We start from the raw sequence: 13,215 nt of genomic DNA on the forward strand, positions 1-13,215 counted from the left end.
ATGAGGGTGTACCCTGACAGTACCTAGGTAAGGACTACTAGCCAGTCAGAAGCAGAGTATGAGAGCGTGCCTAGCAGCTAGGCGAGCATTATAACGTGTGTTCCAAAGTGACCATGTTTGTCTCTGAAGTAAAGGCTGGACTACAATAGAGCTGTTTGGAGCAGTTTGTGAACAGTGTTTTCTGTTGGAGATGGTAAGTCCCTTTGGGGTGGACTTTGGGCTTCTTCACTTTGTAAACCTATAACATGCACAAAAAAGCTATATAACACAATAAAGATAAGGGAAAAGCCAAAAAGCATAATATGAGCACTTTAACTACCAATAATCGGTTAGGTGAGACTAAGAGGTGAATTATACTGGCCGTTCCCATCCTGGCGTGCGCCATCGTGACGTCAAAATGATGTAGTTCTTGCCAGCGCACCTGGATTTATGGCGTGCGAGCCGAGGTTGCGGACCACTCTTTTTTTCAGCGGCACGCGACAAAGGAGAAACAGGAAACATGAACGAGCTCCTGGGTAACCGGATGCCAGGACTCTCAGAGTGACTGCAAGTCTTTCTGGTAAACTTACTGGGTTAAGATGAGATCTTTTATGGTGAATGAAAGGCTTGATCCCACCAAGTAGCTCATCCAATCAAATCCAAGCATTGACGTCAATGCTGCTGCCAGTTCTACAGTTGTTTATCTTTTTCGTCTTCTTCTAGTCCGTAGAAACAGCAAAGTCGGTAGCCTTTCCTCATTAGCGCCACCTCTGTTCAGGAAAAGACTGCAAGTAGTGTTGCGACCACCAGCGCGGGTAGAAATAGTTATGGCACACTTAATGTGACAATAAGACTAATAAATGGGGCTATGCCTGTGAGCCAGTTCAGACAGTCAACTCGAGCTGCACTGCTGTACACACGTGACATGCCTCACTCTCCGTATCATTTACCAAACACACCTCCTCAATTTGGCGGTCTATTTAAGATGCACAATTTCCCCATCTCTGCCTTGTCGATGCTGCTGCTGCCCTGCAGCTGTATCACTACCCGCTGTTAACCCCACCACCACCCCAGCATCCACCTGCAGGCTCCGGCAAGGGGGAAGCTACTTTATCATCACTCCCCAATATCTCATGTTAACCCATACTGTGGGGAGTGATGAGGTCAGAGTCTGGCCGCCAAACACAATGTTCTGCTGTTATAATAAACATTTCAAACGTGAGTTGACTGACTGAACAGAGTCATAAACTTTATACACTAATTTGACTTGGTTAAACCTCCAGCAGCGCGGTGGAGGAAGGTCTGGCAATGTGAGACAGCCTACTGCCTTACTTTCCTACCCATTTTTCAGTAATATCTCCTTTATCCGTGCTGTTGTGCAGGTCTACCTGGAGAGGCTCCTGACCTATGCAGAGATTGACATCTGTCCAGGGAACTGGAAGAGGATTGTTCTGGGTGCTATCCTGCTGGCCTCCAAGGTCTGGGACGACCAGGCCGTCTGGAACGTGGACTACTGCCAGATTCTCAAGGATATCACCGTGGAGGACATGTGAGTTTGATTGAAGAAATGGGATTGGGTTGATGTTTTGGACTTTGGTTCAAGAATTAAGATTAATATTAGTTTTAGGTTTGGGGTAGTCTCGCATAGCCAGACCTTCCTCCACAGCGCTGCGGGGGGTCTCGCCCAGGGTGCAATTTGATGTAGAATCGCCACTGTAGACAATTATGTAATAATTGTTACAGGCCTGATGGACACACATCAGGGGGGATAGCGCTGCATAAAAGGCATGTACTTGTATTTCTATTCTATATATATTTGACGTATTAATTCCATGAATGAACCTCCGGCTCCTTCCTCTCTAACAGGAATGAGTTGGAGCGCCAGTTCCTGGAGCTGCTGCAGTTCAACATCAACGTGCCGTCCAGTGTGTACGCCAAGTATTACTTTGACCTGCGATCGCTCTCAGAGACTAACAACCTCAGCTTCCCTCTGGAGCCGCTCAGCAGAGACAAGGCCCAAAAACTAGAGGTGAGGCGCTTCCATTCAGCTGTACATGCACACAGTCTCTTCTCTCCATATGCCCCCTCCCTTTGCTTTCTACATTTTCTTGTTTTTCCTCTTATTCAGCCAAGAAAATTCAAAGCCGCTACGTGTAGAAAGATTTCTTACTTCGGTACCTTCAGGGGTTGGATAAATACAGACACCATAGTAGAAACCTTAAATTCGCTGAAGTAGCCTATTGTGTTCTAGGTCTTAAATCATTTTAAACAGGTCTTCATTTTCTTACGTCCAGGTAATGTTACCGCTAATGAAATGCTGCTGCAGCGCTTTAGATTGTTTTGTTTTTTTAATTCCGTGGTGTTCTTTCTGTCGCTAGTGCAAATATAATTTGCTGTATTACGACTACAAATGAGACCAACATGCAACTTATATTTCAGCCAATCAGCTTTATATATCAGTTATAGGTGCGAGTCTCTTTCGGATTATACCACAGGCATAAAACAGATTTTATTCTTGGGTAAGTGCAAGTTTACCGATACTTGGCTTGAAAAAACTGAATTTAGGGTTTAGTTAAAGCCAGTTGCTTACAATGTATTTGAAGTAGGCTGTTTCTTATCCAAGAAAGCAATTAAACTGGGAACGTTGGGTGTACGGGCGCTGGAGAAACATCTAACTGCTGTGAAGGGTCTCCAGCAAATGATAGCCATCACACAGTTCTGCCGAGTATCTGGCTGCTCCAGCGCCAGCCCCGGCCCGAGCACGACCTCCACACAGCCTAGGCCAGACCCACACAGCTGCTCCGCAACTCCCGTAAGCACCCTCCGTGTCGCTCTGGGATCAGAGCCAATTAGGAAATTAGGGAATTGTTTATATGATGTTTCTGGACTCTGACATTTGACGTTTTTTTTGGTGTCGTGATATAGGTCTTAAATTTCATTCATACAGGTCTTAAAAGTCTTAAATGTGACTTGGTGAAACCTGCAGAAACCCTGATTATGTGCTTGTAGTGTTTCAGTCTCTCTTTGCAACATCCATCCCAACATTACAGATGTGCAAAAGTAAACTGCAAAAACAAACCATGATGACTCTGTGTTACGGGTTCATTGTGAAACTGTTAAGTAATCAGCATTTTTAAATGGTTTAGCAGACTAATTTGCCTAATCTTTTTGGATATTCAGATGTGGTGGAAATGCAGACAAAAACTATCTTGATTTTGCTTTCTATGGTGCTTTCATTTCTGATACTCGAAAAGGGGTCGAAAAGGGGCTACAGAGTTCACTGATTAACATCAGGATTGGTGGCTTTACTAATCTAGAGATAATCAAGATTAACCACAAGCATGCTGTATACAAATAGTCTGAAAGGGAAATACATATTTCATTAATTAAAGGGTAACTACTGTTTTTTCAACCTGTTTTTGTGTCTAAGTGAGTGATGGGAACAACAATCTTTGACATTGGTCCAGTATTAAGAGAGATCGCTGCAGTCGGCAGCGGAGAAACAAGCTACAATGTAAGTTAATAGGACAATTGTCCAGCTTGTATTTACCTTCACTAAAGTGCTTGTTTTGCCACTGACAGACTCAGATTAATATTCTAAATGTCTGACAACATTATGGAAAGGATTTCTAAGGAGGTCGACCTTTCTCTTAGAGAGTAAGATCCTTTTTTTAAACAGCTAAACCCACCAGACTTCATGTAAATAAACAGTAATTTTAGCAACGTAAAATACACTTAATTCAGAGTCGACAGAAACAAAATAAAACTATGAAAAGCCATTTTGGGTCATCTCTTCACTTTTCAAACCATCACAACTCTAGATTTAGTTGAAATAAACACATAGTTTACTGATTTACATGTGAAAATATGTTGGCTCTATACACACTAAAAGTATTGTTTTTTTTAAATGGAGTCTGGTAGGCTTAGCGCTAGCGACCTCAGAGCTGTTTCTGGTTAAACAGAAAGGTCTTAAAACGGTCTATCTCTGAAGGGATCCTTTCCATAATGTTGTCAGACACTTAGAATAATAATCTGAGCCTGTCAGTGGCAAAATTAGCACTTTATTGGACCAAATTGAAGATGAACATTTGCCCCATAGGGTTACATTGCAGCCCGGTCTGTGGCTGCTGGTTACAGTGTTCACTCTTAATACTGGACCAATTTTAAAGATGATTGTTCATATCAGTCACTTAAACACAAAAACATAGGAACATAGGGTCCAAAATACTATGGATACTGAGGGTTGAAATGTTGTTTTTTTTTCATAAAAAACTCTTTCCATGTCCTCTCTTCAGGCTATTTCCAGACTGTGTGATGACAGGTACAAGGACGTACGGAGGGCTGCGAGGAAGCGCTCTGCCAGCATGGACAATCTATGTGGAATTAGATGGGTTCCTGCAATCCTCTCCTAATCACTATTCATCTGCCATGTACTCACCACTGGCATCAATCTACACACACTAGCTGGATGAGAAAACTCTAGTGGAAACAGGCCAGCATGGTTCTGTGCAGAGTTTAAAAACTTCAGTTTGGATATCCACATAATACAAAGAATTGAAACTTGGTGGAACAGTGATTAAAAGCTAAAAAACAGCCTCTGGACGTCACACCTTCAAACTGGAGGCAAGAATCATCTATAGTTTTGGGAGGTGAGGTGAACGCCAAAGAGGTTTCTAACTTAACCTGATGCCTTCACAGTGCCTCGACTCTTCGGATCATGAAAGACAGAAGAGACTTCCTGGCTGTTATATCATTCATGGGGATCAATCTGTCCCATGACAAGACAGCGTCCGAAACCTCCTCGGGCATGGCATAGTGAACCTGTCTTCATGTATCGGCGCAGTTCGGTTCTTCGTGTCTGGCCTAATTCGAAAGACATAACTGACACTTGACATAACCTGCCTTTGAGATGGACCTGCAACTTCATAATGAAGCATATTATTTATTTGACGTTGATTATGTGAACTTATGTGAGCAGTTGCAGCTGCCTGAACCTATAGCACCTGCAGAATTCCAGTAGTGTAGTTTCTTCTTAGAATAATAAAAGTGTTAGCAAGTTTTCACCTTCGGAAATACGTATATTCAAGGTTTACAGTATTTCTAGCGTACCTCTCGATACTCAGGTAGTCTGTTTAATCTTTTGATTTATTGCGATGCTCCTCTAAGGATTGAAACACAACATATGACCAGTGACAAACAACAGATACATTCCTATCTGGGAACATGAATAATCAAACAACCACTAGCACATTGTTTCAAAATATATAATATGAAATATAAACCAGAACATGTTTTCATCAGTGTTCATCAGACTGGTTAAGTCAACCTTAACATGACTTTGTCAAAGTGTTTCAGCACCCTGTGACCCAAATTTTCCCGAGGTCATTAAGTCGTGACCCACTTTTATAGAATTCAAACCAAGCAAATTCATTTTTCAAAAATATCCTTCGAAAACACACGTCCTTTTTTTTAAGCATAGATACACATATTTACATGTGCAAAGTGCATTTCCAGAGCACATTAATATGAAACTGAAGGGTGACATGACAGCTGCATGGACAAAAGTGACTAAAATAAATTAAATATCAAAACTGCACAAAACAAATAAGGCCACAAATTTAGATATTCATTTTATTCTCAATGTACTTAAATCCACATTTGAAATACTCCGGGTCATCTTGCCTCCGAACATCAACACAAACCTAAAGTGAATGTTAATCAAATGATGGTTACCATGGCTACGGCGCTAGACTGCTGCACGGCTCCGACGCATGTTCATCAAAATATATATTTTCCAAAATAAAAGACAAGTCCAAAATCAGATGCGTATTATTTATTTATGTATTGACCAGCTGTCCGTGACCCAGCCAGGACCCACCAGTAGAGAATCACTGGTCTATTACATTCTCCACAAGCCAATTCCAATTCTAGAAGCCCCATGGAAGCGTTGAATACCTCTCTGCTGACATCTAGTGGATATTTAATAATAATAATAATAATAATAATAATTAATAATAATTTATACGTTATTAAGTTCCCACAAGGGAAATTACAATGTTGTTGTTATTATTATACACAGGCCTGAAATACACACACACATGCTCAGTACCTATACATGCACTAATGGAGAGATGTCAGAGTGAGGGGGGTGCAGCTGTCGATGGACAGGCGCCCCGAGCAGTGGGGGGTTCGGTGCCTTGCTCAGGAGCACCTTGCCCAGGAGTTGAACTGGCACCTCTCCAGCCACCATACTTTGGTCCGTACGGGGACTTGATCCAGCAACCCTCCGGTTCCCAACGCTACTCCCTACAGACTCAGCTGCTGTCACCCCAATTTGAGCATTTAATCAGGTTGTAGGGATTTAAAGGATGAGTTCACCCAAATTCCAAATTTGTAGTGGTTTGTATTGGAATTGAGATTTCTACTGGTGGCAAAAAGATGCAGGGTTATTTTGCACCTTACAAATTTATTTTGCACCAAAATATACTGTAACTGTAAAACTCAAACAATAAGCACAGTGAACAGCAGGCGGCACTCTGCAGTGGATGCTGGTCAGTGTCACTGCTTTGGTTTGATTTCTTCATTATTAGAGCTGGATAACAGTACATTACATCTCCAGTCTCAGTCAATCAGTTTGGTTTATGTTGATCATTTAACTTTGATTGAAGGAACGCAGTATACCCATGCATGCAGTCCTCTCGGGGTTAACCCTCGTGTTGTCTTCCATTCGACCATGCATCTTCCTCTCGGGTCAAAACTCAAAAATCAACAAGTTTTCTGATGTTTTTGTCTCTTTTTTCGACACCTTTGGCTTTTTTTTTTTTTTTTTTTTTTTTTTTATGTTTAACGCTTCTTTTCACAAACATGTATAAACACCACTAACACCAACTTATACTAGTTTTACACTTATTTTTGGAAATCATGGTCAATAAACCTCATTTGTAGAAAATTATACCTAATTCTTGAGTTAAAAAAGCAGAAATTATGAATTATTTAGACCTATATTGAAGGAAGGATAATCACAGACTTGTACATGTCAACGTTCAGTCGGCACACTGTTTCGAAACATTTACATTTTTTTTTTCAAATGCTAAAAAATTGAATAAAACTTGCGGAGCCCGTTGCATGGAATCATCCAAGTAATTTTTTGATTATCAAAATAGGAAACGGGTCAAATTTGACACAAAGACAACATAAGGGTTAATTTCGACAACGTTCCCAAGTTTTTGAAACCAGTGACTAAAAATGCATTAGGGGAAAGCAACGAACAGAGCTGTTTCCTTATTTCCTGAGAAGTACACAGTTTGGAGCCATCAGGTTCTCAAGGGAGACCTTGCTAAGGATAAGGGAACACAAAGTTAACTTTTCAGTAGCCTGGACCAAAGTAAACTACACTAATGTGGTTGTGATCATAACATAATACCTTATAACACCCTAAATCCTCCCAGAGTCCTTCCTCTGGTGTCCAGCAGGTGGTTTATTGTTAGAAACACAGTCCTTTAATAATCCTCACACATAAAGTGATCTTCTATCTCCAGTGTGTGACACAGATGAGTCCTGCTGATCTGTCCTTCAGAAAAAGTGTCCATGGAAAAAACACCAGCCAATATGTATCCCAGATTACTAAAAGAATAGAAATAAGCCACAAATGGTGTGGTTAAATCAAAAAATAGAAATCATTTGTAGACTTTTCAATATGACAGTAATAGTATCATATCAACCCTGACTGTTGAGCCAAGTGTTGAAACTGCTGACCCATTGATGATTTTGTATTTCCATTTCTAATTGCTGCTGGCAAATAACTGATCAGGTTCTCATGTTTTCTTTTTCATTTGTTTAAAAAAAACTAAAGCTCTAAAATGTTTTTGTTTTTTTTGCAAATTAACTTTGTATATTGTATAAAGAGTTCGAAAAATCGGAGAAAGGTTAATTGTGAATTATTTATGGATGTGTTGATTTGTGTTTTTGATAAAAGAAAACTGCTCTTCTCTTCTCGTCTAATATTTCGGTGTTTTTTTTAAGAACATTTTTGACAGTTGAAAAGAGGAGTGTTTTGTTTCACAGCGCTGGCATTGAAATCAAGCAGCCATTGACTTCAAGTGTCTACTAAAATAATAATCATGAATGGTCTTGTGATGTGATGATTACCTTAATGTCAGAAGAGTCAGAATCAGAATTGACTGTATTGTCATTTTAAGTACATACATCTAAATGAAAAGCACTCTATGGTGCAAACAAAAGACAAATAAGTAAAGTCCGCAAAACAGTTAAATGCTCTGAAAAAATACATTAATAGTGCAAATAAGCCACACAACGTTTAAACATATGACCATTTAACTGACATTTTAACTGCAGACTTTACCTTATTTATTAACATTTACTCTTTTGTCCTGAACCAGCAACTACACGGATGTGTACATTGTCTTTTTTGCAAACATAAAAACACACACATTCAGGGGCGGAGTGGGACAAAAATTCAGCCCTGGCAATTCTGTCCCTTACCGGCACAATTTCAGACAGGACGTTATTTGCAAAAATCAGGCTTGTGTGAGATTATGGCAGCAGCAGCATGAGGCGCACTTACAGGCTTTCATAATTAAATAATACACACAGTGGAGCAATTCATATAACTTTCAAATGAACTATCTTAGAATAGAATGGAAATGCTTGCATATTTAAAACATATTATTACATAGGCTAATTAAACACCCAAAACATCAAAGTGCGAAGACATAGCGGACCAGACGCAAGCTTTTATTTTGAAAGTAGAAACCTGACGGCACCAGACGGGAGGCTCCCAGCTGCAGCTGTACAGTCTTGCATATTTTTGTCAAACTAGTATGATACGCCAGTGTTGCCGCATTTTTTTCTTTTGTTGTAGATGGTAACAAGTTGAAAATAGAGTAAATAGTAAAATAGTGAAATAATTTAATAAAATAATGTACTCACATTGCATATGATTACGTAAAGTGCAATTGCAGGTGCAGCCTAAGTGGATAAAATTGCTTATTGTTTTGTGTTATTTGTTTTTTGTGTAATGTGACTTAGAGATTGACTCAATGCCATTTAGCTGTCTCACATAGGTTCATGATTGTCTATTACAAGCTGGCCTGTGTATGACTGTCAGCTTCCAGTAAGGTTGACCATTACCTCGATATCCCAACAATGCTTTGATGGCAGCCTGGTAAGAATAGCTCTCTCCACAGGTCCTGGCCTCCGCAGACAAGAGTACGGAGCGTTAAGAAAATGTTGGACGTGACTGTATTTAGTGCCAAGCTGTGAGGGTCAGCAGTGAAGTTGTGGAACAGTGTTGAAGGGGACAGCAGTTTAAGACTGTGTCTCTGGTTTGGACTTGATTTGAAGGGGCTTTTCTTGAGAGTCTTGGCTCATTTTCTTATGGGATCAGGATTAGCGCCGAACAATGAGGACGATGGGAGCAAGCGACCTACTCTTCATCACTATCAGTCACAATGTCTCCTTTATGGGTACGTTCTTCTTTTGTAGTTAATATTAGAAATGAAGCCGTGTTTGTACTATGGCAATGTTTATTTTAAATATGATGAATATTACACACCTGTTAACACTAATAAACAGTAAATGTAAAAAGCTGAAAAGTTCAACAGATCACAAAAGCAATAAGACCTGTTCCTTTCTTAATCCAAGTGGTGACCAAGGTTGATGCATTAACAACAATGCACTTCGACTAAGTGCTGAGTATTGTAAATCTGTCTATCTTTGGGTTTTACTCTGTGTAATTTAGTTATGATCTTGATGTTTTATATTTGTAATAGATTTACTTTTCAAGCATTTCTTTGCTTTTCTGCTGTTTAATCACCATTCATCATTATGCCATGTTTGGTACATTTGATTATTTTATAAATATCCTATTATTTACTTATTCGATGTAACCATTACCCCACTGGGATCATTCAACTTCATTTATTCTAGCAGTCAATTACTTGATCATTTCATTTTCCACCACAGGCAAAGTCTGGTGGATGTTGATGCTGGTTCTCCGTCTGCTCGTCCTCCTGCTGGCCGGTTTCACCCTGTTCAGTGACGAGCAGGAAAGATTTATCTGCAACACCATCCAGCCAGGCTGCTCCAATGTGTGTTTCGATGTATTTGCTCCTGTATCCGTCTTCCATCTCTGGCTTTTCCACCTCATTCTTCTCTGTCTTCCCCATGTGCTGTTTGCAACCTACGTTGTGCATAAAGTTTTGTCGTATCCCTATTTTGGAGGGGTCTACTGCGACAGGAGTCGAGGAGGTTCACCTTTCTCCTCAAGAGAAGTGTCTTTGCATAAAGCTCCACTTCACGAACTGCAACGAGAATGGGGAGCGCCGCGCTTCTACTGCGCTTACTTCCTGGTTGTAATTCTACGGATCCTTGTGGAAGTGGTTTTCGGTGCAGGCCAGTTTTTTCTCTTTGGCTTGTCCATTCCTAGGAGCTTCCTGTGTTATGAGGTGCCTTGCACATCTGGTGTGGAGTGCTACATCTCCAGACCGACTGAGAAGACCTTAATGCTCAACTTGATGCTGGCTGTCGCCTCGTTGTCCATTCTGCTGAGTTTGGTTGACCTGGTGAGCTCCATGAAGGCGATGGTGAGGTGGAGGAGACAAAGGGAGATGTTGATGGAGGAGATGAGTAAAGGAGAGCAAAGCAGTATGTTCACAACGACAACGACTGAAGACAGCGATGTGCCTTTAACCAGAAGAATCAGCCCGAGTGAAAGCTCAAAGAACGGTCTCAAAGATCAAAAAACAGTTGTTGTTCCAGTTCCAGATGGTGAACCTCATCATGCTAAGGTGAATGGTGGACCCGTCACTAAAAATGGCGAGGTCACTAATGACACGAGGCAAGAAAGCAAAGATGCTAAAGTGGAGATGTCTTGCTCACCCACTCCCATGAGCACTCCAGTACCAACTCACTTTGTCTTCCACAGCCATCTGAGACCCCCCCTGTCCCCTCGCCTTGACAGAGGACCACCAAACACCAGGATGCCAACACCTATGGGTGTCAAAAAGCTGGACCAGAACACTCCAGTTGGAGCAAGCTCAGGCCAACACTCTGATAGCAGTGAATCTCAAGAGAAGAGGGCATGGGTGTAATTGGCTGGGTGGCCATTTATTACTGTCGTTGGACAAGAAACTGAAACACATCTTTTATTGATTATGTGTATATTAATCTGTAGCATTTGAATATGTGTAAACCAATAAAATTAAATTAAATAAAGGGCCTGGCTAGTTTTGATTTCACTGTAATACTGTATATGATTATTATTGGAGTGCTGTGTAACGTGGACCTGTGTTTGAGTTCCTGTCTCTAAGATTACAGCAGCATGAGGCAGTTTCATTTAACATACGTAGATGTGGATGTTATTTAGTTATTATATATATATTATATTTGTTTTTAAGTGGCTAGCTTATTAAGTTGAAGTTATACTATTAGCATTTCCTAGCTTTACTATTTCCTGGTCCCTTTTACAAAATATACATTTATTTGAAGGTAGGCAATGCTTCTTTTATAGAATATGTTTATTTTAATTTATAATGGGAAATGAATGTGTGTACATTAAACAAATATTAACTGTATCTATCAGATGGAATTGTATCTTATCGTATCATACTGAATCATTTCAACATCAAATCGAATCGCACTGAATTGTTCCAAATAAAAATGTATTGTCCCTGAACCGCATCGTGGCCAATGTATCTAGATACGTATCGAATCATCTTATAAGGGAGAGATGCACATCCCTAAACTGATTCACATTGTTAACAGTTTGTACAGTCCAAGCCGTGTTTGTTGAACACCCGGAGCTGTCTCTGCATGAGAAAAAGGGTAACTCCCAAAAACACAGGCTAACCTTGACGAAGCAGCAGTTCCAGCGCTCAGCTGTTGTCTGGATGAGTGAGTGCTGGCAGCCACAACACACACACTAACCTGGCCTCTAACCTCTCACATGACCGCTCCATGACCCATCCCTGACCTGACTTAAGCCAAACCTGCTCAGATGACATAAGACCTTCAAACTTCTCGCCACCATCATTCCCCATTAGCTCAGCATGCTAGCAAAGACCTACATGACACAGAAAGTGATCTATGATCATAGTCACATTTGACTTTACAGTTGATAAAATGCTGCTTTCAGGAAATAGTCTTATGTCCAAAACATGTCTCAGGTGCAAAAGTTCAATAACAGGAAACAGGAAACAGACACAGGAACAAGGTAAGGGGCCATAATATAAGGGAAAGAACCTAACATTTGTATTATCAGAAGATATTTCAGTCAAGAGAACATAACAGAATAAATGATGGTCTCATGACTGAAATGTTTTTTGTCTGCGTGATTTTCCCCATGGAAATTCTTTTGGGGGGAGTTCTTTGCTATTAAGTGTGCTTTCAGTGTTTACTTTGTTTTCAAAAGCGTCCAGAATATCATTCTGTGACCAAAAAAACTCAGATGAAATAACTGTTGTAATTACTGGAATACAAGTTTTAACTTCTAAGTTCAGAACTGCCACTCCTGTCTGGTCAAAACTATGACAGTCAGTGCGTTTACATGCAGTTAAAAAAAAAGATTATATTCGGATTAAGCCCACACCCTGTTCTCATAATCCGGTTACAGGGGTATCCCTGCATGTATACACCTTAACCTATGATCGGTTTAAGCGTCTGCGCATGCTTCATCTGCCTCTCCCCACTCCGCTTGAGTGGTTTTTGAACTGGAAATAATCAGTCAGCGCTGCGAGTAGTTGTCGTTGCTATAACACCATACAACAAACAGCGATGCCCGAATTTGCGGGCCATCGGCAGAAAGAGCCAGCGGTCCGTCTGTTTTATTCCCCGCCGAGGCAGCAGCAAACTCCAGTAGATGGCTAAACCGATTGTCCATCTCCTCCTTTGTCAACGCTGTGTCTTGGCAAAAAAGTGAAGGGACCAACGGTAATTCCACCCGACACTGGTTACGGTTAACGGCATAATCAGCCGAACAAGTTGTCAGCGGTTGGTCGTGAACACTGTGCGTTTCTGCGCTGTGACAAGAGTGTGTAAATGAAACACTAAGTTGTTAAATTTTACTCATTGAAAGGCCGATCGGTGTAATGTTGACAACTGGAAGAAAAAGCCAATTGTGCGTTGGCAGCGTGCCATCTACTGTACCGGAGGTAGAGTTACTCCTGTCGTTCTCCCCACTCCTCCCCGCTCATGTATACGGGGAGAACTGGCAGAACC

General features: G+C 40.8%; 1 protein-coding gene across 2 annotated transcripts in view; it reads left to right on the forward strand.

Annotated features, from left to right (window-relative positions):
• The window catches only part of LOC116044930 (cyclin-Y-like), a 30,683-nt gene extending 26,122 nt beyond the window's left edge, over positions 1–4,561 (forward strand). For both annotated transcript variants that reach the window (XM_031292484.2, XM_031292486.2), the window contains 3 exons: positions 1,362–1,528; positions 1,846–2,008; positions 4,275–4,561. In XM_031292484.2, coding sequence (XP_031148344.1) covers positions 1,362–1,528; positions 1,846–2,008; positions 4,275–4,391 — 447 coding nt within the window. In that variant the 3' untranslated portion in view covers positions 4,392–4,561. The remainder of the gene's footprint in view (positions 1–1,361; positions 1,529–1,845; positions 2,009–4,274) is intronic.
• Positions 4,562–13,215: the final 8,654 nt, after the last annotated feature.

The sequence above is a fragment of the Sander lucioperca genome, chromosome 9 (genome assembly GCF_008315115.2).
Source record: "Sander lucioperca isolate FBNREF2018 chromosome 9, SLUC_FBN_1.2, whole genome shotgun sequence".
Lineage (NCBI taxonomy): Eukaryota > Metazoa > Chordata > Actinopteri > Perciformes > Percidae > Sander > Sander lucioperca.